Source organism: Lepidochelys kempii, chromosome 2 (genome assembly GCF_965140285.1).
Source record: "Lepidochelys kempii isolate rLepKem1 chromosome 2, rLepKem1.hap1, whole genome shotgun sequence".
Classification (NCBI taxonomy): Eukaryota; Metazoa; Chordata; order Testudines; family Cheloniidae; genus Lepidochelys; species Lepidochelys kempii.
The window spans coordinates 155,444,816-155,470,044 of record NC_136381.1 but is presented as its reverse complement, the minus strand read 5'-3'; the positions used below and the strand labels follow the sequence as shown (position 1 = coordinate 155,470,044).

The 25,229-nt window shown below is 44.9% G+C and overlaps 1 protein-coding gene across 1 annotated transcript in view; it reads left to right on the top strand.

The window, feature by feature from the left end:
* Positions 1–25,229, top strand: part of AHRR (aryl hydrocarbon receptor repressor) — a 128,995-nt gene that overhangs the window by 4,719 nt on the left and 99,047 nt on the right. Inside the window, exon 2 of the mRNA XM_073332501.2 lies at positions 7,054–7,235. Coding sequence (XP_073188602.1) covers positions 7,054–7,235 — 182 coding nt within the window. The remainder of the gene's footprint in view (positions 1–7,053; positions 7,236–25,229) is intronic.

The window sequence follows — 25,229 nt, the reverse complement described above, 5'->3', positions numbered from 1 at the left end:
GAAAAATTTACCTCTCCCATATTAGCCTGAGGAATAAGCCTATTAGTTAGGGCAAAAAGTATCTGTTCTACCACACCATACCAAAGCCACTCTCCCAGGTATTTAAAGGAATAAAGCAATTGTGTACTGCTTACAGTGCATTATATTTAACTGTAATGTTGTTAACCCTCTTTCCATGTAATATATTTTGAATATTATATAGCCTGTATCTCTTGCTTATTAGACTTTCTTTCCTCTCTGGCTTCACTTCATGGTTTCTTTTGTTTCATTTTTATAACAGAACATGATCTTGCCTGTGTTGTTTTCAGTATGTTTTTTTTTCTCTCTCTCCCTTCCACTTGTCCCCCCATCATATATTTAAATTAGGTATGGCAGTTGGGCTCCCAGCAACTTGCCAATGCCAGCCTCCATGCTAAAATGGTTTGAGGTAGAGCTGGTCAGAAAATGGGGAAGAGGAGGGTGGGAGTTTCAATGGAAAATGTCAGTGGAAACAGTTCTGTTTCATTTTTTGTCAATACTTTACATAGAACTTTTTGACATTTTGTTGAAAATGGAAGAAATTTTCAGTTGCAGAAAACCAAAAATGTATTTGGTTTGGGGGGGATTCAGTTTTCTGATGAAAGATGGAAACTATTCAAGGAAAACAGATGCTGTCTATGAAAATGTTTGTTTAGTGGAAACCCCAGTTTTCCATTTGAGGACAAAAAATGGATGTACATTTTTTGACCTGCCCTTGTTCTGTGTATTCTCTCTCTTGCATTGATTTCCCTCAGGGATTCACCTGTTTTTTCACTAGGGATTAGAACATCCCACTCTGCTAGGCTGGGTAGGAGTCTGGAATCTTTGAGAGGTTTCACAGCATCATTCTCTGGGAAGGCGAGAGCAGACAGATAGGGATAGGGGTTGCCCCTTACAGAATGAGTAGGATTTTTGGTCCCCCCACAAAAGAAACCAGGGGATCTATAGAAGCTGTCTGCATAGAAGCCCTGTTTCTCTGCTTTCTGTCAGCAGATGATCCTAGAACTACCTCTTAAATCGGGGTACCACAGAATGGAGAAATAACTAGGTTAATAGATTAATGTGGCCTCCTATTGCATTAAATTAGGCAGAAATTTATCATGGAGTTGGTTGGGGGGCAATCGGGAGCAGGTATAGACAACCCTCATGGAGAGGTTTGGAAGGGTCATGAGGTGCTGGAGGAACATGCTGAAGAACTGAACCATTTGGAGTCTGCTATGTTTCAGTCCCATTCTCCCACTGAGGTAATGGAGACCATCTGTCCCTACATTTGCGGGCCCCCAGCTCTTATATATCTGGTTCAGTTCTCCTCCAATATGTGCAAATCAGTCACAAACCCCAGCTGCTCTCCTGTTCCAGACAAACCCTGTTAAGGGTAGTCTACACTAAAGAAGTTTGCATTTACAGCACCAGTTCAAGCACCAGGAACCAGGTCTGGTCAAAAGTTTCCCATCAAAATAGTTTTTTAGCCAGAAAACTGGATTTTGAAATAAAGGAATTTTTGTTGCACAGTGCCTGCTTTCTGTGGGAAATTCTAACTTTTCATTGAAAAATAAAAAAATGTTCCGCCCCAAGCCCAAAAGCTTTTGGCCAAAATGCAAAAACTTTTATTTGGAAATGCCATTGTGATACTTCCTGGGAGTTGTTCAAGTGCCTCAGACCCCTGTTTTTCTCTATGGGCCTGGCATCTCAGCCTTGAACACTTGTAAAACACTTTGTGTCCCAACTCAAAAGTTCTTAACAATACCTCCTCCCACCCCACTGTCCTGCTGGTAATAGCTTATTTGCTATTTCCTGCACAAGCCCAACTTGATTATCATGCACATTGTGTAGAGAGTTGTCACTTTGGATGGGCTATTACCAGCAGGAGAGTGAATTTGTGTGTGGGGGGGCGGAGGGTGAGAAAACCTGGATTTGTGCTGGAAATGGCCCAACTTGATGATCACTTTAGATAAGCTATTACCAGCAGGACAGTGGGGTGGGAGGAGGTATTGTTACATATTCTCTGTGTGTATATAAAGTCTGCTGCAGTTTCCACGGTATGCATCCGATGAAGTGAGCTGTAGCTCACGAAAGCTCATGCTCAAATAAATTGGTTAGTCTCTAAGGTGCCACAAGTACTCCTTTTCTTTTTGCGGATACAGACTAACACGGCTGCTACTCTGAAATGGGTAGCATAGACACACTGAACCATTTGAAGAACAAATGGCTCCGTCACTTGCTTGCCACTTAACTCTGAAATAAGTGCAGACTTCCAATGCACCAGTTCCCAAAATTTGGAGTCCACAGAAAACTGGCTCATTACATGGTGCTGGCTCCTCTTTTTACCCCCCAGCATCTTCAGGTGTCCAGGATTTCTATTGCAAATAACAACCTGGAGGCTTTTTATAAGCAGCTAGAAAGAAGGAGGTGCCAGCACAGCTGCCTTTATTAGAAGCTGCTACTATATAAGAAGTAGAGAATAAAGAGGTAGGATACTGAATGGGAGATTTGGTGATCTCTGAGGCAATCTCACAATTGTGATGTGGTCCATGCAATGGAGGAGTTAGACAATCTCGTTCTAGTGCAGACCAACCCTTAAAATGTGTACCTTGTCATCCACTTGCTGCTCAAACCAGCACTTTGTCATCCACTTGCTGCTCAAAATATGGTACAGAATCTATACCATAGAATCCAGAACCTATCTATTTGCTGTCTTCTCTTTATGGGTAGCTAAGCTATATAGTTCATTACACTCAGGACCTAATCCCCACTTAGATAAAACTCCCATTCATTTGGATTCACTCCCTTGCTGCCTCACTACTTTAGGTTCTCAGCAAGAGGCCATGTGGGGCTCTCTCTTGCTTTCATTTTGTACCTTTTCACTGGACATCTAGAAATCGCTTGGCTTCTTCCCTCACCTTGTTTTACTTATCACACTCATCACAATCCAAACACAATCACTCAGTGCTTAATTTCTAATGGCAGAGGTGCTGGGGCCAGTGGTGGATTAGCCACTGGGCCGACGGCACCCGTGCCCAGGGGCCCCGGCCAACTGGGGGGCACCTGAAGGTTCCCAGAAAAAATCCACCACCAGGCAACGGAAGCCCGGAGCCCCGTCCGCCTGACATGCGGAGCAGGGGAAGTCCCCACACTCCGATCCCACTCTGCAGCAGCAATGCCAGGCGGGCAGAGTGAGGGAAACCGCCCCAACGGCCCCTGACCCCACTCACCAGCAGAAGCCGTGGGATGGGGGAAGGCCCCCCCAGTGGCCCCTACCCTGTCCCTATTCCTGTCTGAACCCGCAGAATGGGGGAAGCCCCTGAACTCAGGTCGCCCGACCCCACCCTGGCAGAAGCCATTGGGTGGGGGAAGCCCCAGCACCCGCCCCCCCAAACCTTGTCCCCAGCAGAAGCTGTGGGGCAGCATCGGAAGCCCCCAGTGCCCCAACCCCATCCCTGGCAGAAGCTGCGGGGCAACAGGGGAAGCCCCCACACCTGACCCCACTCTCTGGCAGAAGCACTGGATGGGGCAGGAGAAGCCCCAGCGCCCCAACCTGGTCCCCCGCGGAAGCACAGGAGGTGGCAGGGGAAGCCCCAGCACCTGGACCCCTGCTGTGGCCCTGGGACGGAGGAGCTCTCACTCCCCGCTGCAGTCCAGGGCCATGGCCGCAGCGTGTGTGTGGTGGGCAGAAAGTAGCAAATGCGTTGCGGGGCTGCAGTGGGGGGCAAAATGGGGGGACCCGTGTAGAACTGGGGTGCCCCAAGGAAGGGGCAGAAAGGGGTGGAGCAGGGATAGGGCCGCTGGCAGAAGGGGTGGAACGGGGCAGCAACCGCAGGTGAAAGGGTTGGAGAGGGGCTCTCTCTGGCCCAGGGCCCCAGGAAACCTTAATCTGCCTCTGGCCTGGGGCTCAAGCAATTTTTTAACTCTCATAACTAATGTAGCAAGCCCAGAGGCACTGGGGTTATGAACTGCAAAGCCTACAGGTGCCAGGGCTCAGCCCTGGCAAGCCCTGGCACAAATTAAGCACTACAATCACCTCAGTCCACACCTCTTTGTCACTCCAGACTAATAGAGCAGCTAAGGTTATAGAATAAGATCACATAATTTCTATTTCCAATGTGCTATTCTTGACCATTTTTTACCGATTGAGCTCCAGTCAAATCAAGCACCCTTTTACTGGGACTCATTTCATTTCTTCCTCACTCCATTGCTGCCTTACTTCAGAGATCAAGATATGGTAAGTGTGTACATTGTGGTCTTTAGTCTGTGATATAGGAATATTAGATGTAACATTTTGTAATTTTTTCACTGTTTCTCATTCCTTGGTATCATGGTGAGTATGACTGGGATACAGAGCTAGCTCATAAGTTAATATAGCCCGGTGTGTCCATCAGCTGCTGAAAAAATATCTAACTCTGGGACAGGAGACAGAATGTTCCTCCCTCTTCATTAATTAACTAATTTGTTTGATGTTGTCCCTTCCTCTTTAAATGTAGATATTTACTAAGCTCCAGTCACAGCTGTACTATTGCAGGTGCTTGAAAGCAACTCCATTACCTGTTGAGGTTGCATTTATTTTTACCATTTCCTTTGTAACACCCGCCCCCCCCCACAAAAACTGTGTGAAAAGAACATTATTGAGGATACAAAATCAACCATTCAAAAAATTAGGGAATGCCAGATTTACAGCTGCCCATGCAACCTTAATTCAGCCCCTCTGTGTGTGTGCATTATAATAGTCTTTAATTACTTGATCCCATACTGTTTTTTTCCACAGAACCTCTGACTTTTTCACTCTATAAGATGGATTTACAAGGGGGCAGAATTAAGAACTCTTGACTATGGAATCTAAATAATCTTCTTTTAACAGTTGTTCAATGTGCAATTATTTATTCTTTCGAGAAAAGTAGTATTTTCATTGGGGTGGTTTTGACAGGGCAGTTTTTTTATATATTTGGGTTTTAATTTTTGTTTGAACATTTTAATTATTGTAAAGTGCCTTGTGTAAAAAGCATATTGTGGGCCCTGCTAGAGAGCCTATGTGCTTCTGCAGCAGTGTATGAGGGCTGTAAAAGGCTAGAGGAGAATTCCTCCAAGGGAGGCTCTGTGTACTGCTGCAAGATGCCCTGCAGTGTTCTCTGGCCAGCTATGAGCCCTGACATAGGCGCAGGTGGTCCTTCCATTCTGGCATGCTTTATTAAATATTACACAGATTAAAATGTCCATAAGACTATCCTATGGATATTGAAATGTCAAAAGAAAGGAGAAATTATTTTCTGAGGAGATAAGCCTGATTGTAATCCCTGCCACCGCTGACGCAGATTGCAAAGGTGCGAGTGAATGTCATTTGTAGGTACCTGAAGTGTTCTTGCTCTTGGCAACAGAATGACTCCTCATGTTACTCCCTGGCCCTCCTGTGCTTGCCAGTATGGAGAGATCCTTTTCTTAACCATCCTCTGTCCCATCAGGATCCCTAGATGTTCTAGTACTTCCATGCTTTGAAATGCTCCTGGGTATACCCACTAGATGAAGCAGAGTTTCCCTCTGAATCTCTCCTAACCCTCTCCCCCACCCTGCTGTGCACTACATAGATAAAAAAGTATTTTCTGACATGCCCTGGAAAGTGGGGATAGCACAGCATTATCCCACCACTCCTGAGACAGGGTCTTGGGTGGAAGACCTTGCCTCTTCACCTGTGCCCCATTCTTGGGAGAGTGTTGGGGAGGCCACCTTTTCACCTATTAATCCAGGTCATACCCATTGAATAGAAATGAGGAAAAAAATGCTTTAGAGCAAGGGGTAAAGAGGACCCAATCTTGCTCAGGGTCAGCAACACATAAACAAGATGTGGGCATCACCAATGCTTTTCCCCTTCCCACTGCCAAACCCTACCCCTACAAACCCCAGCTGCCCTCTGTCTGATAGACTGCTGAAACATACCATTGACAAACCACTCGATCCTGGGAAGGCATTTTACAATTGGTGGGATCATAGCTTGTCACTGGAGATAGTTCAGGTTTAAAAACAAACAAGAAACAGATAGTGGCCGAAATTCTGTACTCTCATGTGGAAGTTCAATGGAATCTGCCTGTATATGTCCAAGAGCAGATTTTGGTCCACTTACTCTAAATAAATAAATGTGTAAAAATTGCAGCACTTTGTTTAGTTACTGAGGCTGCCTTACACATTGTCAGAATTGATATATGTAGCACAATGTGTGTTTATTGTGTTTAAGTTACATTCGTAACTTACACATCACCTCTAAATTTGGCCCTGTGATAATTTAAGTTGGCATAACGTACACAGTGAGGGGACTGGACTCACTCCAGACTTCTTGGGTTTGCTTAGACTTGCCTCTGAATTTGGTCCTCAACCCCTCTCCCCCCACATTCCCCTTCTTGATACAGGCCGTCTGGCCTTTCAATCTGGCAAGGCAGGGTGTGCAGAGGTTGTATTATCTTCTAATGATATTAATTGTAATACATTTGAAGAGTTATGTTTGTAGCAAAGTGGGTTGTGCATGTTTCCAGCCCTTATGTGCAGGGTATGTGTGTGTACTTGGGGTCTGAATCCCAAATAAGGAAAGCATTAAGGTGTAAGAAATCTTTAGTTTTTGTTAGGAAAATGAATATGAGTGCATCAGGAAATGTCAAGAATGGTATCAGAATCTTAACTGAGAATTAAATTACTTTTTATGTGCTTTGTAATTGCAGAGATAATTGATCAATTCTGTGTTTTATGCTGTAGGAGTACATATTACAATCCCTTTGTCACCTGAGATCATTAGGGAAGGAAGTCTTACATTTTTATTTGTTGCTTCATTCCCCACTGATGACTGAATAATTGTATTGAACTAAAAACCTTTCTTCTCTATTACAGTAAACATGCTTTGTATAATGAGGAAGGCAAATGAAGAATGGCTAAATTTTAAATAATTTTATGGATTCATTCACCTAAAAGATAATCTACAAGTTTCTGTGAATAGCAAATAGTGTATCAATGTCCCTGTATGCAGGTGTAATGAATGATTAACAATACTTTTTCCCACCACAGAAGGCCTGCCATTGGGAATGAAAAGTCTAATCCTTCTAAGAGACATAGGGACCGTCTGAATGCTGAATTAGATCATCTGGCCAGCCTCCTGCCTTTTCCACCGGACATAATATCCAAGTTGGACAAACTTTCTGTCTTGCGCCTTAGTGTCAGCTATCTCCGGGTCAAAAGCTTCTTTCAAGGTAAGTCTCTTAAATATATCAAACACTTCAGTGAGGTTAAAGGGATACTGTTAACTTAAACATATTTTTCCACTTGTTTGCTTTGTGCATAGGACACCACTTTGAGTATAATCAGTTTCCTCTGTTATAGGTTTTTCAAACAATGATGGGATAAAAACGTATTTTTAGAAAATAGGAAAATTGTAAAACCACAAAAAATTTCAGGGAGACTCAGGGGCACATGCAATACCAGAAACTACTTTCAACTCATTTTTTGAAACTGACTAGATGTCAAGGTGATAGTATCCTTTTAAGTACGTTGTACAAGTTAAGCAACAGCTGTATGGTGACTTTATCTGCATTTAATGTATGCCTAACAGGAAATAGACCTGGATGAGGGGCCAAAGGGATCACTTTCTTTCAGGAGAAGTGAAATGTGAAATCTCAAGTGTTGACTAAAGTCATAATGGGCTGCACTTTGTTTTTGCTGTTGTCTGGCACACTGTATAATCAAAACCAAATGTGTACGTGTGGATGTCTGTAATAAGAATTCTTCCAAATTTGCAGACAGTTCTAGTTTCTTCTGTTAATGAAGTGTATGGGTATTTCACCATCAGAAAATATTACATACAGAAGTTGGAATATAACAACGTTGGCCTGCCAAGAAATGTTACTCTTAAAACCCAAGGAAATAAAGCATGTGCCTCTGTTGCCTGCTATTCATCAAATTCTCTTCTACTGCTTATAGTAAGTCAATAATGCAGAAACTAAAAAGTGAACATCAGTGAGTACTGAGATAATCACTTTTAACTGAATCCTTGAGTTCCCCCACTACATGCCAATAGACAATTGCTTCTCTTTCATCCTCATTTCTTTCTATTCCTAGCTGTTTTTAATTTTATGTCCTGGCAGACCTCTCTCTGGGAATCTAAGGTGCCTGAGAAATACCAAGTTAATACGTCTTCTATTGAAATCATGGCTGATTGTGTCAGGCAATTTATGGTCATGAAAGATATAATGGCCCAGATCATCACTCCTAGAGTGTGCACATGAATCCCCCCACTCCAACCCTGACATGTGAAAGGCAAGTCTTTGGCATCTTCTCTTAGCAGAGTCTCCTCTGTGGGATCATGGGGACATGGTGGAGACTGGGTGGGCCAGGAGAAGAAGCAGGTGGACCAGTTGTAAGGATAAGTGGATGCACACCTTTACTCCCTCCCTCCCTGCTGAGAAACCTCAGAAGATATTATGGCACCAGGACATCTTACGTTTTCCACAGGGCTGCCTCCTCCATAGGTGTTCCAGAGCAGGGAGGTAGAGGTTCCAGAGCCAATCCAGCCATACAGGACCTCTGAATGGCTCTGCCAGGTTTGAGGTCAAGGCAAACACCACTCCTTCAATGGTATGATTTGGAGAGATCTCTGAGAGGGAATCCTTGTGCAGATTTGCTCTCCACCACCCCTTCTGGCAGGTTTTCAGCACAAGGGGATGATCTGGGCCATTATTTTGTCCCTGGTGGCTGGAAAACCAGGAGAGATCATTTAGATAAAAGCAGTTTTGGAAATCAGGAAGGGAAATAGCACTCCTTAACAGGGTTTTAATTGCTTTGTGTCTGCTTGTTGCCAGATCTGCAAAATCAGGATTTCCCAGACCTGGGAGTTAATATCCATAGCATACTATTATTCACCAGAGATCTCCTTTGGGATGCTATATTAAACCTTAAGTATTCTATGCATAAGCAGATGTTGACAAAGCTCTTTTGGGAAGCTTTTGCTGGTATAAAGGGAAATTTATTAAATTCAATAGAGAGACCACTTTTGCAGGTATTTGTCTTCAACTGCAAATGCCAATTACCTAAGAAAACATAGGCACATATCGAGTGAAGGAGAGAGAAGCAGTCTTTCAGGCAACCGGGACCCTAACCAATTAAGACTTCATGGATTAGCACTAACACCTTGAATTCCATCTCCAAACCTGTAGGAATCCAGTGCAGATCTCAAGACTCTGGTCTAATGTGTTCCATGCATGAAACTCTGCTTAATAATTGGGCTGTAACATCAGTTTCTGGTTTCAGAGCGGCAGCCGTGTTAGTCTGTATCCGCAAAAAAAACAGGAGTACTTGTCGCACTTCAGAAACTAACAAATTGCATCCGATGAAGTGAGCTGTAGCTCATGAAAGCTTGTGCTCTAATAAATTTGTTAGTCTCTAAGGTGCCACAAGTACTCCTGTTCTTTTATCAGTTTCTGGGTGATCTCAACTTAGCATCCCATGCAGAATGCATTACAGCAGACTAGTCATGAGGTGACAAAGGTTCAGATAACTGTGGTGAGGTCCACATTGGAGAGACGATCACACCCATCTCACCTTACACAGGTGAAGGAAAGTGCCCTTGGCCACGGTGACAATGGGGTATCCAGGATCTAATAAAATTTGTAGGACGTGCACATTTATTATAAATGGTGGCTGAACTCCCTCCATGTAGGGCACTGATATAATCTGTCCCAATTGCACCAGATGCTTACCTCAACCTACCAATATTATCATGGTATTATCCAAATTAAGTTGCCGTTCCTCTTCCCTGCCCCAAGGTCAATATAGACACTATGCTATTTGTTCGTTTTTTTGTTTTTTTGTTTTTCCCTCTAGTTGGGTTAGACATGATAGACCTGGGTGTCACCTGCAAATTGTATACATATCAGCCCATGGGGCAGAGAAAAAAATTGCCCACAAATATTCTTTAGATTCCTTCAGAAAGATCAGAATGGACCCATTCCAGCAGCTCCACTGACCCCTTTTAGGGACTGAAGGTGGGTTGACAAAACTTCATGATGAACTGTACCAAAGGCTGGTGACAGATCTAAAGGAATCAGGAATGTCACTTTCTTTGCCCACTGCTAGAACAGCTAATCCTAATGGAGCAGGGACTGCCTTTTTATTAGATATTTGTACCGCACCTGGCAGAATAGGCTATAATCCTGATGAGGGCCTCAAGGCAAAATCACAATACAAACAATAATAATAATTTTCTATTCCATACCCTAGCCTATAACCTGATTGGCTGGGGTCAAGGAAATTTGAGGACTAAAACTGCCAGAGTTGTCTTGCCACTGCCTTTACAATGACTTTCCCCAAAAATGAGACTATACTTAGCCAGACTGGCAGTTTGAAGAGCTGTTTGGTTTTTCTACTCACTGGACTCATGATAGCTGAGAACTACTAACACTCTGTCCTCCTTCCCCCATGTGGAAAATACTTACTGGACCCAATACTTCTCTTGGTGACCTTCAGCAGCCAGGAAGGACAAGGATCCATCTCACAGGTTGGAGGTTGAAGCTGCTACAGCACCTGCATAATCTTAGTGGACAGTTCTGATGGAAAATCAAGCAGAACACTCTCATTGATTTTCCCACTGAGACACTGCTCTGTTTTATGGCAGTAGACAGCTCAGTCCAAATTGGAGTGGTTTTCTCTGCAAAATAATGTAACCCTTCTGCCAGGTGGAGCCGGTAGCAATCAGGGCCAGGTTCAATATCTAGGGGTTTCTTTTCAACAATACAACACAGAACTAGCTTGAGCCCCCACCCAGTAAAATTACACACCATCCTTGGGCACCTCTGAGAGGCACTACTTCCCCACTCGTAAGCACAGAGTCTGTGTGTAGAAAAGAAACTTTTAATGAAAGAAGAGAAATCACCTGACATTAATTAGGGAAAATGCTGCAAGCAGGATTCATAAATATAAAACTGTGAGCAGGACACCCACCACAGAGTGCGTGGGGCGGAGTCTTCTGCCTCATGTTCTTGAGTTCTACAACCAAAAGTTCCTTTACTGTGCCCCCCTCTGCTTCCTCACCATGCCCCACTCTCAGTGGTTGTCCTTGGTTAGTGAGGACCCAGGTTTCAGAAGTGTATCTGTGGGAGTTCACCTTCCACCTGGGGAATAAGACACCTGGCTCACTCCACCATCTGAGCACTTGTTTTGGGTGGCCGCCTTGCTGGCCGCTGCTCCTCACTGCCTGGCCACCCTGCCGGCCGCTGTTCCTTGCTGCCTCCAACCAGCTGACTATTTGCCACTTTCACCAGTTGCACACGCTGGCCACCTGTCAGTCACCTGCTGCCACCTGTGTCTCGTCTGTGATCTCTGCAGGTCAGTCTCTTAGTGATTTTTAGCTCTCAGCAGGCTGGGCAGAAACACTGCCACACCACAAGTGATTTCAGCTCTCAGTGAGTACTTAACATAACAAAAAGGTTCCTAATGAAGCCTATTTAGCTCTTTCTTTGAACAGTGGGGAGTAACAGGCTAAACCAGGCCGGGAACCCTTAGGGAGAGTCCACACCTCCTGGCTGGGACACCTGTCCCCGCCCCTCTTACTTTCACAGGGGTCTGGCATTTGAGCCCCTGGCTTAACGAGGTCCTTTCATCTGAGGATGACCCCCTCATTTGAGACAGGCTAAGTACAATTCTGCTGCTTTTTATTTATACAGTAAAGACAACAACATTGATAACAGCATTTCACTACCCCTGTATACAGTACTAAAATGATTTGTAACCCAACACCAGCAAAATTTGATCACTTTAAGGAACACCACTCTATCTGCTGGGTATCTAAGCCCAGTAGGTATGTTCATGTAAATACAGTTTTCTCCTGAAGTCTCTCCCACTCCCAGCTAGCTGTCAGGGGAGAGTTCATTCAGACCCTGCTTACAATAATATGCAAATTCATCATGCAGAGAAAAACTTGACTCTAGCTGAGTGGAGGCAGCTTGGATTCATGAAGCTTTCCACTACTCAGAATAGTTCTGCCTGTGCAAGACCTTGCAGGTGCTGTGGTGGAGGGTGAAGAAACCACTTTGCCTCTTGAGGAGTCATGGCATCTCTATGTTGCAGTTGGTCAAACTTGGCACAAAACTGATGCCACCAGGCTCTTGTTATCTCCATTCTCATTTAATCTGTGAACCATGGTGACCTGTACAGGCAAAGCTGATGGAGAGAGCATCTAGAGGCCACTATGTAGCTAGTGAATGACAAATGATGACTATACAGCCCTGTCAACCTACTGATAAAGGCGTCAGTTGGATGAACATTTGCCCTCAAGACTGCCTGGTAGGTCCATTGGTTTCATCAGTCTCAGAAGAATGGCTGTCAAAACATGCCCTTTGCTCCATAAGGCTAGGAATCCTACATCCTGAAAGTCAAGAAGACAGTGGTCAGTCCATGACAGCCCTATTTCTCCAACCTGCTCTCAGCTCAAACACCAGATCCCAGTATTGCATGAAGTGAAAGCACAGAAACACATGTGGCTGTAGGAGGGAAGTGAGTGAGGGGTGGAGTGAGCAGCAGCTCCTGTTGGGGCTGTCCACAGGATGAAAGGTTTTCCCAAATCTGTACCTCTCGACTGAGAACATTGGGGCTCTGGGGGACCCTTCCAGCCTCTGCTTCCACCATCAGCTCCCAGCCTGCTCCAGCTTGGAGGCCGCCTGTCAATTCTAATTGTTTGGCTCTGTCCCACTCCACATATCAGCACAGAGCTCCCTGGAGCCCCTGCATTCATTCAGGAAGGTGGCGGAAGGGCTGGAAAAGAAGAAATACAATCTGTAATTGAAACATGAAAGAGACAGTTATAAAAACAAACTCCAGAACTCTCTAGATTTAAAAAAATTAACCATTCTTTAAAGGTGAACTGCAAAGAGAAACACAGGTACTTTTTTCCACCCATTCTCATCCCTTTATTATATGCGATGAAGACCGAATAATTGTTTTCCTAAAAGAAAATGATGTTTGTTTATTTTATTTATTTTTAATAAATAAGAAATGTGAGGCTGTGGAGAAGCTGTGCCAAACTTTAGGGACATGGAATCTGACATCATGTTCCAGATTGAAACCAGAGGTGTAGCTGCTGCTGTTATTCCAAAGAGCAATATTCTCCTCCTCCTCCTTCTCCTTCAGTTATTTGGTAGCTGGTCACCCATCACCCCCTTCTGTTTCCAGAGTGCCTCTTTCTCTTTCTGAACCCACACTGGAGAACTTCTGTCCCCTTTCTACCTGGCTACTGACTTTACCTTCCTACCACTTGAACCCCAATGGACTCTTCTGCTGCCTCAACCACCCTTCTGCCTGAAACCATAATGGGGAACTGAGAACACCACCTCTGTGTGGCAGCTCTTTCTCCCCAGGCTGGTGGGTGGATAAAAGCAAAGGTGGTCTCCATTACATGCCTCTAAAACAGGGGTCTCAAACACACAGCCCGCAAGCCGCATGCGGCCCATGGAGTTATTTCCTGCGGCCCACCATAGGCGCCCAGTCCCCGCCTCTGCCCGTCACCCTCCCTTCTCACTCCCCACCGAATGTGCCACGTCCCCGCTTCTCCGCCTACCTCCCAGTGCTTCCTGCCTCCAAACAGCTGTTTGGCAGTGCATAGAACTTTCCAGGAGGGAGCGGGGAGAAGGGGGATGCGGCGTGCTCAGGGGAGGAGGTGGAGAAGAGGCGGGGCCGGGGCGGGGACTTTGGGGAAGGGGTTGGAATGGGGGCGAGGAAGGGGTGGGAAGAGGTGTGGCGGGGCATGTACTGAAGTGTCGCTAGATATCTCTTGTGGCTATGGTAACACCCCTCTTTTCATTAGGTGCCAGCAATGTGCTTGGTAAGACCTCAAACAGCTTACAGTCTAGCAGAGATACACAGGAGACAGGATGCACAGGAAGACCCAGAGGGGGGATTCACTTCGAGCAGTCTGGGAGAGGGGGTTGTTTATTTGGGCATCTGTGGCATGATTTGAATCATACCTGTCATTCCCCTTGGCTTCAGGGCTTTGTTGCAATGCACATGTTATCAGAGCCTGTTCTGAAAGGTGCTAAGCACCCTGAGATCCTACTAGTCTCAGTCGGAGGAGAAGGCACCTCAGCTCCATGCAAAGGAATTTCTAACAGAGAGATGACCTAAGGTGGGGGATTCAAAACCTGCGTCCCAGCCCCTTGCTGTTCTGGGCTGTGATCTGGGCCTGAAAGGTGCTGGCAGCTGCCTTCTGTGAGGTTCAGCGCATGCTCACCGCCAGTGGCTCTTAGCCCATCATTCCCATCAGTCCCCATCAGACCGCATGACAGCTCCCTCTGCTTCTGCAAGGGTAATGGCAACGTTTGGAAGTACGTATATATGTGAATAGTTTTTCTCTTCCATGAAGATTAACAAATCTGTGTTAAGGTCAAGGCTCACTGATGAACATTTGCAAGCAACACTGAGATTGGTTTCGTCTCAGGATATCAAACCTAATATTGATGCTCTGGTTGATGCAAAATGCTGCCAGCTAAGTGGCCAAAAATGAAATGACTGTCAAAATTAGCACTAACTTTTTGCGTTACAGTTTTTAAAAAGTTAATACATTGACTTTTAATAGCATACTATATTACTCTTCCTTTTTTTTGTTTTTGACTATACTTTTGTATCGTTGTACGAAAAGGTTTCAGTGATGCGGCCCTCAGGCCAATGTACTAGTCCTCATGTGGCCCTCTTGGTGTTTTGGGTTTGAGATCCCTGCTCTAAAATGTTCCTTGTCTCAAGGGACATCTCACATTCAAGGAACATCCAAAATTACCTGCATTCCACATACATTCGGTGTCCCCTCACATTTATTATTAAAACTCATTTACACCAGAAATAAAGTATAATGAAATTGTGGTAACAGAAATAGTTGTTTATCCAAAAGGAAGAAATTGCCATCACTTTAAACTACGTGCACAAATAGCATTTGTGCCCCTCATATGAGGTCTAGGGTATGTATACACTACGAAATTAGGTCGAATTTATAGAAATCGGTTTTTTAGAAATCGTTTTTATATATTCGAGTGTGTGTGTCCCCACGGAAAATGCTCTAAGTGCATTAAGTGCATTAACTCGGTGGAGTGCTTCCACAGTACTGAGGCAAGCGTCGACTTCCGGAGTGTTGCACTGAGGGTAGCTATCCCACAGTTCCCGCAGTCTCCGGAAATGAGATTCAAAAGTTCGCGGTTCTTTTCCTGTCTACCTGGCCAGTGCATCTGAGTTGAGAGTGCTGTCCAGAGCGGTCACAATGGAGCACTCTGGGATAGCTCCTGGAGGCCAATACCGTCGAATTGTGTCCACAGTATCCCAAATTCGACCCGGCAAGGTCGATTTCAGCGATAATCCACTTGTCAGGGGTGGAGTAAGGAAATCAATTTTAAGAGCCCTTTAAGTCGAAAAAAAGGGCTTCATTGTGTGGACGGGTGCAGGTTTACATCGATTTAACGCTGCTAAATTTGACCTAAAGTCCTAGTGTAGACCAGGGCTTTGTGACCTATATTTGAGTCTGGCCAGTAAAGAGGTATGCTCAATGACCTGCTTGGGAGGAGGCAGAGAGACTCAGAAGACTGGAGTGGAGGAAGGGGTGACCAGTTGCAGTGTGGTTGATGAAGGCCTGAGATATTGATCTTTGGGTGAGAGCAATAGCTGCAGCTCAGGTCTAGCATTGTATTAGGTTCCAGTCCTTCATAGTTTGTTGATTTCTGTGGAAATAAGTCAGAATTTGATTTTTTAAGTAAAAAGTTAGTTACAAAACCCCACCTCCCACCCCCAAATAAACAAAACAATAGCAAACATTCACAACATTTAGGCCCTCACTTGACATAATAAAGGAACCCAAAAGGGCAGAAACATAATACTTGTTCTATTTTGTAGTTCTTTAAAGTAAAGGCTGATACTAAATTGGGAGGTATTTCAAACACCATTGAGGACACAAGTAATGAAAATGGACTGAGACACAATGCAGAAGGACACAATGATGCTAGAAATATAGCCTAATAAAAATGAACCTGGAAAATCAACCTAGAAGTGCAAGCTAATCCATGTGGGAAAACTTAATCCTAAACAATGATGTTCAGTTGGGGGGAAGAACCTGGAAAGTAGGAATGAACAAAAAAGCCAAATGTGTTTTTTGGCCTGTATACATAGAGGGCTCATGTCACAGAACAGGAAGGTGATAGTCCCTCTCGCTGTAAAATCAGTGTGACTACATCTGGAATATGGCAATCAGTTATGAACACCTCTGTATTGGAAATATGTTAGTACATCTGGACGGAATTGGAGTAAATGCACATAAATGACTATAGGACAGGTGGGAGGAAGAAAGAGTACAGTAATTAAATGTGTATAGCTTGGATACAACAATCATGTGCTTGTATTTAAAGGAAGGATGTATTGTAAAGAAGAGGAGGGATTGTTTAGGATACTTCATGGGCACAATTGAGGAGATATGGGATGAAGGTGAACAAAATAAAATTTAGGTTGAATATCAGCTGAATATCCCATTGTGAGTTCTGTTAGACTGAGCAATATTCTTACAATTGCAGTAGGGTAGACCTGCAATGTTAAAACTAGACTGGGGAAAGCACTGTAATGTACTACCTGCACATACCCTGTCTTCTGGATTTGAGCTGCCTTTTAGTTTAAAAAGAAGTGATTTGTACATTGAAAATTATATACCACAGCCAGAGTCCCCCAAAATACACTTTTTGTCAGTAATATCATAACAATTTATATATGGCACTGAAGGCTCAAGCATAATAATTTGCTAGCCTCTTCATGACATACCTTCAACAGCCACAGAAGCTGGTACTCAGACACGTTTAGTCACCACTAGGTGTCCTTTCAGTAACTGCGCCTAACATAGCACGAGTCCATGGGTAGCACAAGTGTTCTGTTTATAAAGTTCAGTAGCCAATTAGAGTACATGGAGCAAGTTCACCATATTGATTTCAAGAAAGAAAATAATTTCACAGATAATTAGAAATTAAGAGATTGAAAATACTCATCTAGTCCTTCACCAATAACTACGCTAAGTTTGTTACCTACAGCATATGAAGGTAAATAACTTGTAGTAACTAACACTTCTACTTTACATTAAATTATACAAGCAAAAGATGTAGTTGCTGTTCCAAACTGTAGATATCACTGTCATGACAGATTTTCCTAGTATTCAATTTAACTTTTTCTTTGTTGAACTCCGCCACACCATTCCTGTTTATATTTCGTTGGACTACAAAATAATTTGTCCATATTCATGGTGTTTACATGCTTCAAATATCTGTAAACAGTTGTCAACTTTCCTATTAATAGTTTCCCCCCCAAGCTATACAGAGTTATTAATTTCACTAATTCCTCATAAACGTTCCTATGTGGTTTGCAGCCATATCACTGCAATTTCACCAGCTCTCTCACAGAAAGCAACATTAGGCTGTCTCAGTGCTAGGCTGGAAGACACCAGGTTCTACAGGAAGTTGTTCTGGTGATTCAGCACCTTACCCCTCACTTCTGGATCAGTATCGAACCATTTTTCATGGATCATTTTTCTTTTACAATATTGAAGGAACAGGGATACCTTTTAATACTTCGGTCCTTTTTGCAGATGTACTGCATTTCAACTAGTACTGTGTTGCCTCCCTATCTAATATTCTGAATATTAAAATGATCTACATAATAATGAATGGTTACATATTTAAAAGCCATCCTTGCCATATTACTTTGACCAATCACATTTATCCACTCGCCAGATTTAGTCCTGCATTTACCTGGAAGGCTGAAAATTTGGTACACCAGCATGTGAATACATATAGAACATAGAGGATGGTGAATTAGCTATGGGAATAAATGCATTAAAATTATTTGCAAAATTTGAATTGGGTCATTGTCCAAGCTTTCCCAAAGTTTGTAGTTGTTTAGAGTGAGGATTATTTGTTTGAAACATTATAGCTAAAGGCTCATCACAATGGACTTCAGAGCTGAATGTCTCCAGAGTCTGGGAATATTTGTATGTGGGCACAGCATCAATTAATTACTTCAGTGTAGTGGTGCTGTGATGAATTTGGAGTTGCCTGTAATAATTTCTGTACGCTGTATCTTGATCTGGTTATTGTGATGTTTACTGTATGCATATATTGAGTTAATATATGGGGATGGTAGGATTGTCAGGAAATACATCCAGAAAGTGGGAGAAAGATCCAAATATACTGGGGGCAGGGGACAGGGGGACGGGACTTTTTGGCCTGAGGGCCACATCTGGGTATGGAAATTGTATGGCAGGCCATGAGTGCTTACGAAATTGGGGGTTGGGGTGCAGGAGGGTGAGAGGGCTCCATCTGGGGTGGGGCTGGGGATGAGGGGTTGGGGGTACAGGAGGATGCTCTGGGCTGGGACTGAGGGGTTCAGAGGGCAGGAGGGGGATCAGGGCTGGGGCAGGGGGTTGGGGAGTAGGAGGGAGTCTGGGGGGGACAGGCTCCAGGTAGCGCTTACCTCAAGCAGCTCCCAGAAACAGTGGCATGTCCTCCATTTGGCTTCTACGCAGAGGTGCAGCTGGACAGCTCTGCGCACTGCCCTGTCCGCAGGCGCTGCCCCTTCAGCTCCCATTGGCTGTGGGTCCCAGACAATGGGAGCTAAAGGGGCAGTGCTTGGGGCAGGGGCAGTGTGCGGAGCCCCATGGCTGCCCCTATGTGTAGGAGCTGGAGGGGGGACATGCCGCTGCTTCTGGGAACCATGCAGAGAGGGGCAAGACCTCAACCTCCGCTCCCCGGCTGGAGCGCCAGAGCAGGGCAAGCCCCGGACCCCTCTTCCCAGCGGGAGCTTGAGGGCTAGATTAAAACGTCAGGAGGGCCAGATGCGGCCCCTGGGCCGTAGTTTGCCCACCCCTGAAATATACACTTCTCAGCAAACACTTGACAGACAATGTTGCAAGAGCCATTTGCTTTGATGCCCTTGTGAGTGCAACCCCCTTCTGGGGTTGCTTGACAGGTTTCCCCAGAAATGAATCAGTCCCTGTGAAGGGGACGGGAAATCAAAGACACAGGAGGGGTTAAAGAGACAGACACTCTCTCAAGGGCCTGACCCTTATGGGGGCTCTACTTGAGTGTAGTAATATAGGGCCAAGTGAACCTCAGTATGAAGTTAGGACCAGGTAAACCTCTTCTCTCTCATGAATTTCTCTTAGTTTCAAAGCAAGGTCTTATAGTTTGTTCATTAATTTCTCTTGACTGGAACAAGTGTTAGTCAGGGTGTCTCTAGGCCTAGCATTTTGTGTTTCATTTTCTTGGTACACAGCCATATAGTGTCAGGTTCTGTGTTTGTCTCTGTGCTGCTGTAAATCCTTGCTGCCATTTGCCACTTGAGAAGATGAAATGGTCCCTTCATTCAGCTTGTGAATGGGACAGATATGGCAATTTCCTGCAATATTCTTGAAAAACATCATTGAATTTAAGTAGCTTTGGAGTCCATTGTATTAAAAATGCAAAGTTTATGTATTATTGTGGAATTGTATATAACTTCTGTAGTGGGAAGATATGACAATGTAAACCCTGGGAAGTGTTATGAGTTCTGAAACAACGTGCCACACAAGAATGAACTTTTGCGATAAACAAAGTTAAAAGGAATTTCCCAGGAAATCTCTAGGGGTGAGTGTATGCAAACATTACATGTTATGTTATGTGAGAACTCAGCCTTTTGAAACTTTTGTCCTGAGGAGAGGACCTTTGTCTGCTGATCACCTGTTATATTAGGACAAGATCAAAGGCTCAAACTGTATAAAGGAAAGAATGTACGATTCATGGGATGCTTGTTCTGCCCTAACAGCTGTTCTGAACTTATAACCAGAATAAAATCCCTTGGTGAGGTTTGAAGGACTGACATTTCCCCTCCTCACCCACCCTCCTTTGCCCCTAACTCCTGCACTGTGGCCCCTTTTCACCTAACCCCTGCACCCCCTCCTGCATTTGTAATGCTTGCCCTCCTCACCCCCCTCTTCACTCCTAACTGCTGCACTGTGCCCCCTTTGCCCCGAAACCCTGCCTCCCCCCCGCATCCCTAACCCCTGCACTATGCCCCCTTTGCCCCAACCCCTGCACCCCTCCTGCATCCCTCTGCGCCTCCCTCCTGTGCCCCAACCCCTGCACCCCCTCCTGTGCCCCTATGCCTCCTGCACCCCTAACCCCTGCACTTTGCCCCTAACGCCTGCACTTTTCCCCCTTTGCCCCCAACCCCTGCACTTCCCTCCTGTGCCCCAACCCCTGCCTCCCCTCCTGCGCCCCTAACCCCTGCACCCCCCTCCTGTGCCCCTGTGCCTCCTGTGTCCCAACCCCTGTATTATGCCCCCTTTGCCCCTAACTTCTGCATTCTCTTCCTGCGCCCTAACCCCTGCACTCTGCCCCCTTTGCCCCTAACCCCTACACTCCCCTCCTGTGTCCACACGGGGAAACTGATATGGCTGCATGGAGCAGCTGGCATTGCTGCTTGCTATCCCCTCCAACGCCACTCCTGCATGCCCCACTAGGAGGCTGTGAGTGGGGGAGCAAGGAGCAATGTCAGGGCTCCCTGCATCCAGGTCACTTTCCCCACCTGGGCTGCGTAAGGGGAGAGAAGCAAAGCAGCAGCTCCTGATGCTTGCTTAACAGCACAGCCCAGGTGGGGAAAGTGACTTGGATGCAGGAGCACTTGCTGTTGCTCCTTGCTCTCCCCCCCCCCGACAGCCCCATGGGGGGGCACAGAGGAATGTAGGGGGGAGAAGTATCTGTGTGTAATCACTCCCCCCCACACTGGGAGGAAGCAGGGAGAAATCTGGGTGCCCCCTCAGCTAAATTCCCTCTCAGCTGCGCAGCTGCCTATTAAGCCCTGTGTAGGGGCTTAGGGCACAGTACGGACCTGCCGTGGTGGGGAGAGGAGCCTCTCCCTGCCAGCTCCAACACGGACCTGCCCCTGACTTGCCGCGGCTGGGGGAGAGGAGCCTCTTCCCCACCCCAGCCCAGGTGCTGCTGTGGGGAGAGAGAACTGGGGGAGTCCTCTCTCCCCTCTGTAACCCCCAGGCAGCCTGCACCCCAAACCCCTCATCCCCGGCCCCATCCCAGAGCCCATACCTCCAGCTGGAGCCCTCACTCCCCTACACCTCAATCCTCTTCGCCAGCCTTGAGCCCCCCTACCACACTCCGAATCCCTAAGCCCCACCCCCACCACATGAATTTTGTTATGTGAACCAATATGAAGGTGATGTGTCACACAACAAAATTCATTCCGCACATGCATGGGGAAAATTAGAGGGAACACTGTCCCCCATGGCGCTCCCCTGCCAGCTGGGAGCAGTTTCTAACTCTACACTGGCAGCGCATACCTCTGAGCTGCTGCACGGTCCCCACTTGACCATGGCGCCCTTAGGCAGTCACCCAGGTGGCTCACCCCTAAGGCTGACCCTGCGCTTACTGGAGCCCCTTATTGGAGTGGGGGTGATCTCGGGTAAGCTTATTAGCAGGCATGTAGGTTCTTTTATTATTTTAATATGTTTTGTCTGGAAAGCTTTCACCTTAAGACTAAATGTACTTGTTTAGATAGAGGTGTGTGGTACTTTATAGCTGTGAGCAGTTATACTGTTTAGAGCCTTGGTAAGAAAACAACATGCAGACGCTGATGATTTAGAGTGTCTGACTTGCTGGAGAACTCAGAGTGTAGGCAGGGAACTGTACAGTCTGGAAAAACCCTCGTCAGGAGGGAGAGAGACACGGATCTTCTCTTAACAGAGGTGCTTGCTGAGGAGCTGGGAGCCTACAAGTTGGTGCCCTTGGAGGACAATGAGGGGGAAATGTAGGTGCAGTTGTCCTAAGCTGTGACAGTTACTAACCATAGCAGACCATTTCTTTCCCCTAACAAAGTGGGGCTTAGTTTCTACAGGATGCATTTAAAGTCCTTTTAGACACAGCTTCTCACTTCTGAAACTTCTCATATTCAGTCCCTTTGATTCAGCTTTTTTCATGTGGACAGAATTAGCACACTGTGTGACTTCCATCGTTCTTTCTGATTTGCCACTACTATTATGTTAGAGGGTAACTCCTTTTCTGTAGTTTCTTGCTTTTTTGGGTCTAATCCAATTCCCACTGACTTTAATGGAAGTTGGATTGGGCCCTCTGAGAGGGGAAAGAAACACAGAATTTTCCCCATTTGGCATTATTCCCAGTACCTCAGTTACTTATAGGTTGTTCCCACTTTCATCTACACATCGTATTTCTATGCCTTGTGGATCTGCCAGAGAAAAGATGTATGAGTTGTCCCTACTTATTTTATTTGAGTGCAAGTTCTTTAGATTAGACTCTCCTGATGGGGCGGGGGGGAGGCTGTTTAGGGAATTATGCTTTTTGGCCCTAGCGATTTGAACAGGGCTGACCTTTGCAATACCACCTCAATTCTCAAGAGGGCTGCTTATTCAGCTAGGGGATTCCTCTCTATTATCAAATGATCAAGGTTCCCTAGAGGGATTCCTTCAGTTCTCAGGCTTTCCTAGGAGGTCTAAGCACAAGATTCTTGTTTTTCCGGGGATTTTATCAATGGTAAGTTTTCACCTAAAGCCTTTCCTGGAAGTGCCAGATTCTTTGCATTCTGTGTAAATATGCTGCTGTTGGTATGGGAGATCATATGGCACAGATCAGTAAGATCTGCTATCTGGAGATATACACTCGAAGAAACCAAATAAGATTTTTTTCCCTTATTTAGTATTGTTTTTGTATTCATTGTAATTCATTTGAATTTTATAAATAGTAATCTTTGGTTTAAACTGAAACCTGTACTTTCAATTTCAGCCCCAGCATGTGTGTTTAGGTTGGAAGGCTGCATTGCTGGAGTTAGAGCTGTTAGTCTGAAAAAAAGAACCTGGCAGGTAGATTTGAATATTTGTTTAAAATAAATGTTTCTTTTAGCTAATTGAGTACATGTGTAAATTCACTCAGTAACGAGAAACCTGTGACTTAAAAAACAAAACAAAAACCCAACCCAAAACTTTGGAGTACATATTGTATTAGACCACAGTAATAGTTTATTATGTTGACTATTAAAGTATGCCAATGCATTAAAAATATATATATATATATATATATATATATATATATATAAAATAATGACCACAACTCAAGAAGAATATTTATAGATTGGAGAGGGTTCAGAGAAGAGCTGTGAGAATGATTAAAGGACTGGAAAACATGCCTTATAGCAGTGGTTTTCAAACTTTTTAGGCTGCGTATTCCTTTCTAAACAATGTAGTCTACCACATACCCCCATCTGAGTTATAGGCATAATATACCTATGGTTAGATTGCCATGTCTTTCTAAATAAAATGCATAGTCTTCTATTACAGGATTTTTCTCATGTACCCCGATGAGAGCTTGTGTACCCCTAATGGTACTCGTACCCCAGTTTCAAATCACTGCCTTATAGTGACAGGTTTCAGAGTAGCAGCCATGTTAGTCTGTATTCGCAAAAAGAAAAGGAGGACTTGTGGCGCCTCAAGTACTCCTTTTCTTTTTGCCTTATAGTGATAGACTCAAGGAGCTCAATCTGTTTATTGTAAGAAAGAGACGTTTAAGTGGTGACTTGATGGCAGTCTACAATACCTGTATAGAGAACAAATATTTGATAAGGGGCTCTTCAATCTTGCACGATCCCAGTGGCTGGAAGTTGAAACTAGACAAATTCAGACTGCAAATAAAGCATACATTGTTAACAGTGGGGATAATTAATTATTGGAACAAATTACCAAGGGTTGTGGTGGATTCTCCATCACTGAATTTTTTAAATCAAGTTTAGATATTTTTCTATATGCTGTAGTTCAAACAGGAATTATTTCAGGGAAGTCCTATGGCCTGTGTTATGGTAATCAGACTAGATAATCACAGTGGTCCCTTCTGGCTTTAGAATCTATAAATCTATTACTTATCCATGGTATCCTGAGAAGACAACAACTAACACCAAAGACACCAAAAATACAACTACTGTTCTTGGAGTAGCTGACAACCAAGGCAAAACCAATGGCTGTATATTACTACAATATTCAGAGTAGCGAAGTATCAAGAACTTGTCAGCCGAAGAGGCACCATTCACAGATGCAAACTCTTTCTTTTCTAGATATATTGTTGTATTCATTTTCATAACACCACAACAAAATAAAAGAGGAAACAATGTTCTACTGAGTAAATGATGCGTAAGTAAATCTTTGATGGAAGCTCTTCAGTCTGTAAGTCATTATCTAATCAACTGCTATAACATGACGTCAGTGGAATTTATTAGAAGTGTCAAGAAGGCTGGCTCTGCACGCTCATTCCTGAAAGCCTGGCGGGTTTGTTACTGAAGAAGTGGCTGCATACCCCTTTCCCTTCACACATTCCTTTCTAAAGAGTGGATTACTCCGACTTTGTTTTCCTCATTGTGTGTAGAGGAACAGTTTTATTGCACCCTAGCTGCTTATATCAAAGTTCCACTTTTTTCCTCCCCACAGCTCTTTGGGGAAATCATTTGGTTCAACTGGCAGGTTCTGCTACACCACCACATGCTCATGGCTGATGGGAAGGAGTGGGGGATTCTCCAGACTCCTGGGAGTGGGTTGGACGCTCTGCCTGTGCCCCAGCTGCTGCAAGAAAGTCGGAGGCTCTACTTCCTCCTCTTGTCTGCTGGAAGGTGGAGATTTCCTTCCTCCAGCAGTAAGTGTGCTCTGACAGGAAACAGGGCTGGGTAGTCTAGTTGAGTGCCTCTTCTTGGCCACTGACCAGACTGCTATGATGTGATCCAGTTGCTGAATCCCTGGGTGTGTTAAGCCTCCAGAGTCTGAATGGAGTCTAGGCACTGAGCCTGTCTTGGTGTCCCTAGGCACTCTTGGGATGCAGACCCTTTGTCTAGCACTCCCTCTCCAAGAGCTGTGACCAAGCAGCCCATGGCCCAGACCGTAGAAATAGTGCTGGCCCCTCAGGCTTCCTCTGTAGCTTAAACACATCCTCTTCCAGAATCCAACTGTGTGGTGTTCTGGGTCCACAGTTCTCTTCTTCCCGGGGCATGTGATCGGTGTAGTGCATGGAATGCACTGACACTTTGCACAGGATTCTAAAACCATTACTCTTTACTTAATCACATAAGAAATACACAGATCTAAACAAAAATAATGAACCTGACGCACATTTCCCTGCCTCCATTTCCTCACCAGTCCAGAGCATCTAAAGTCA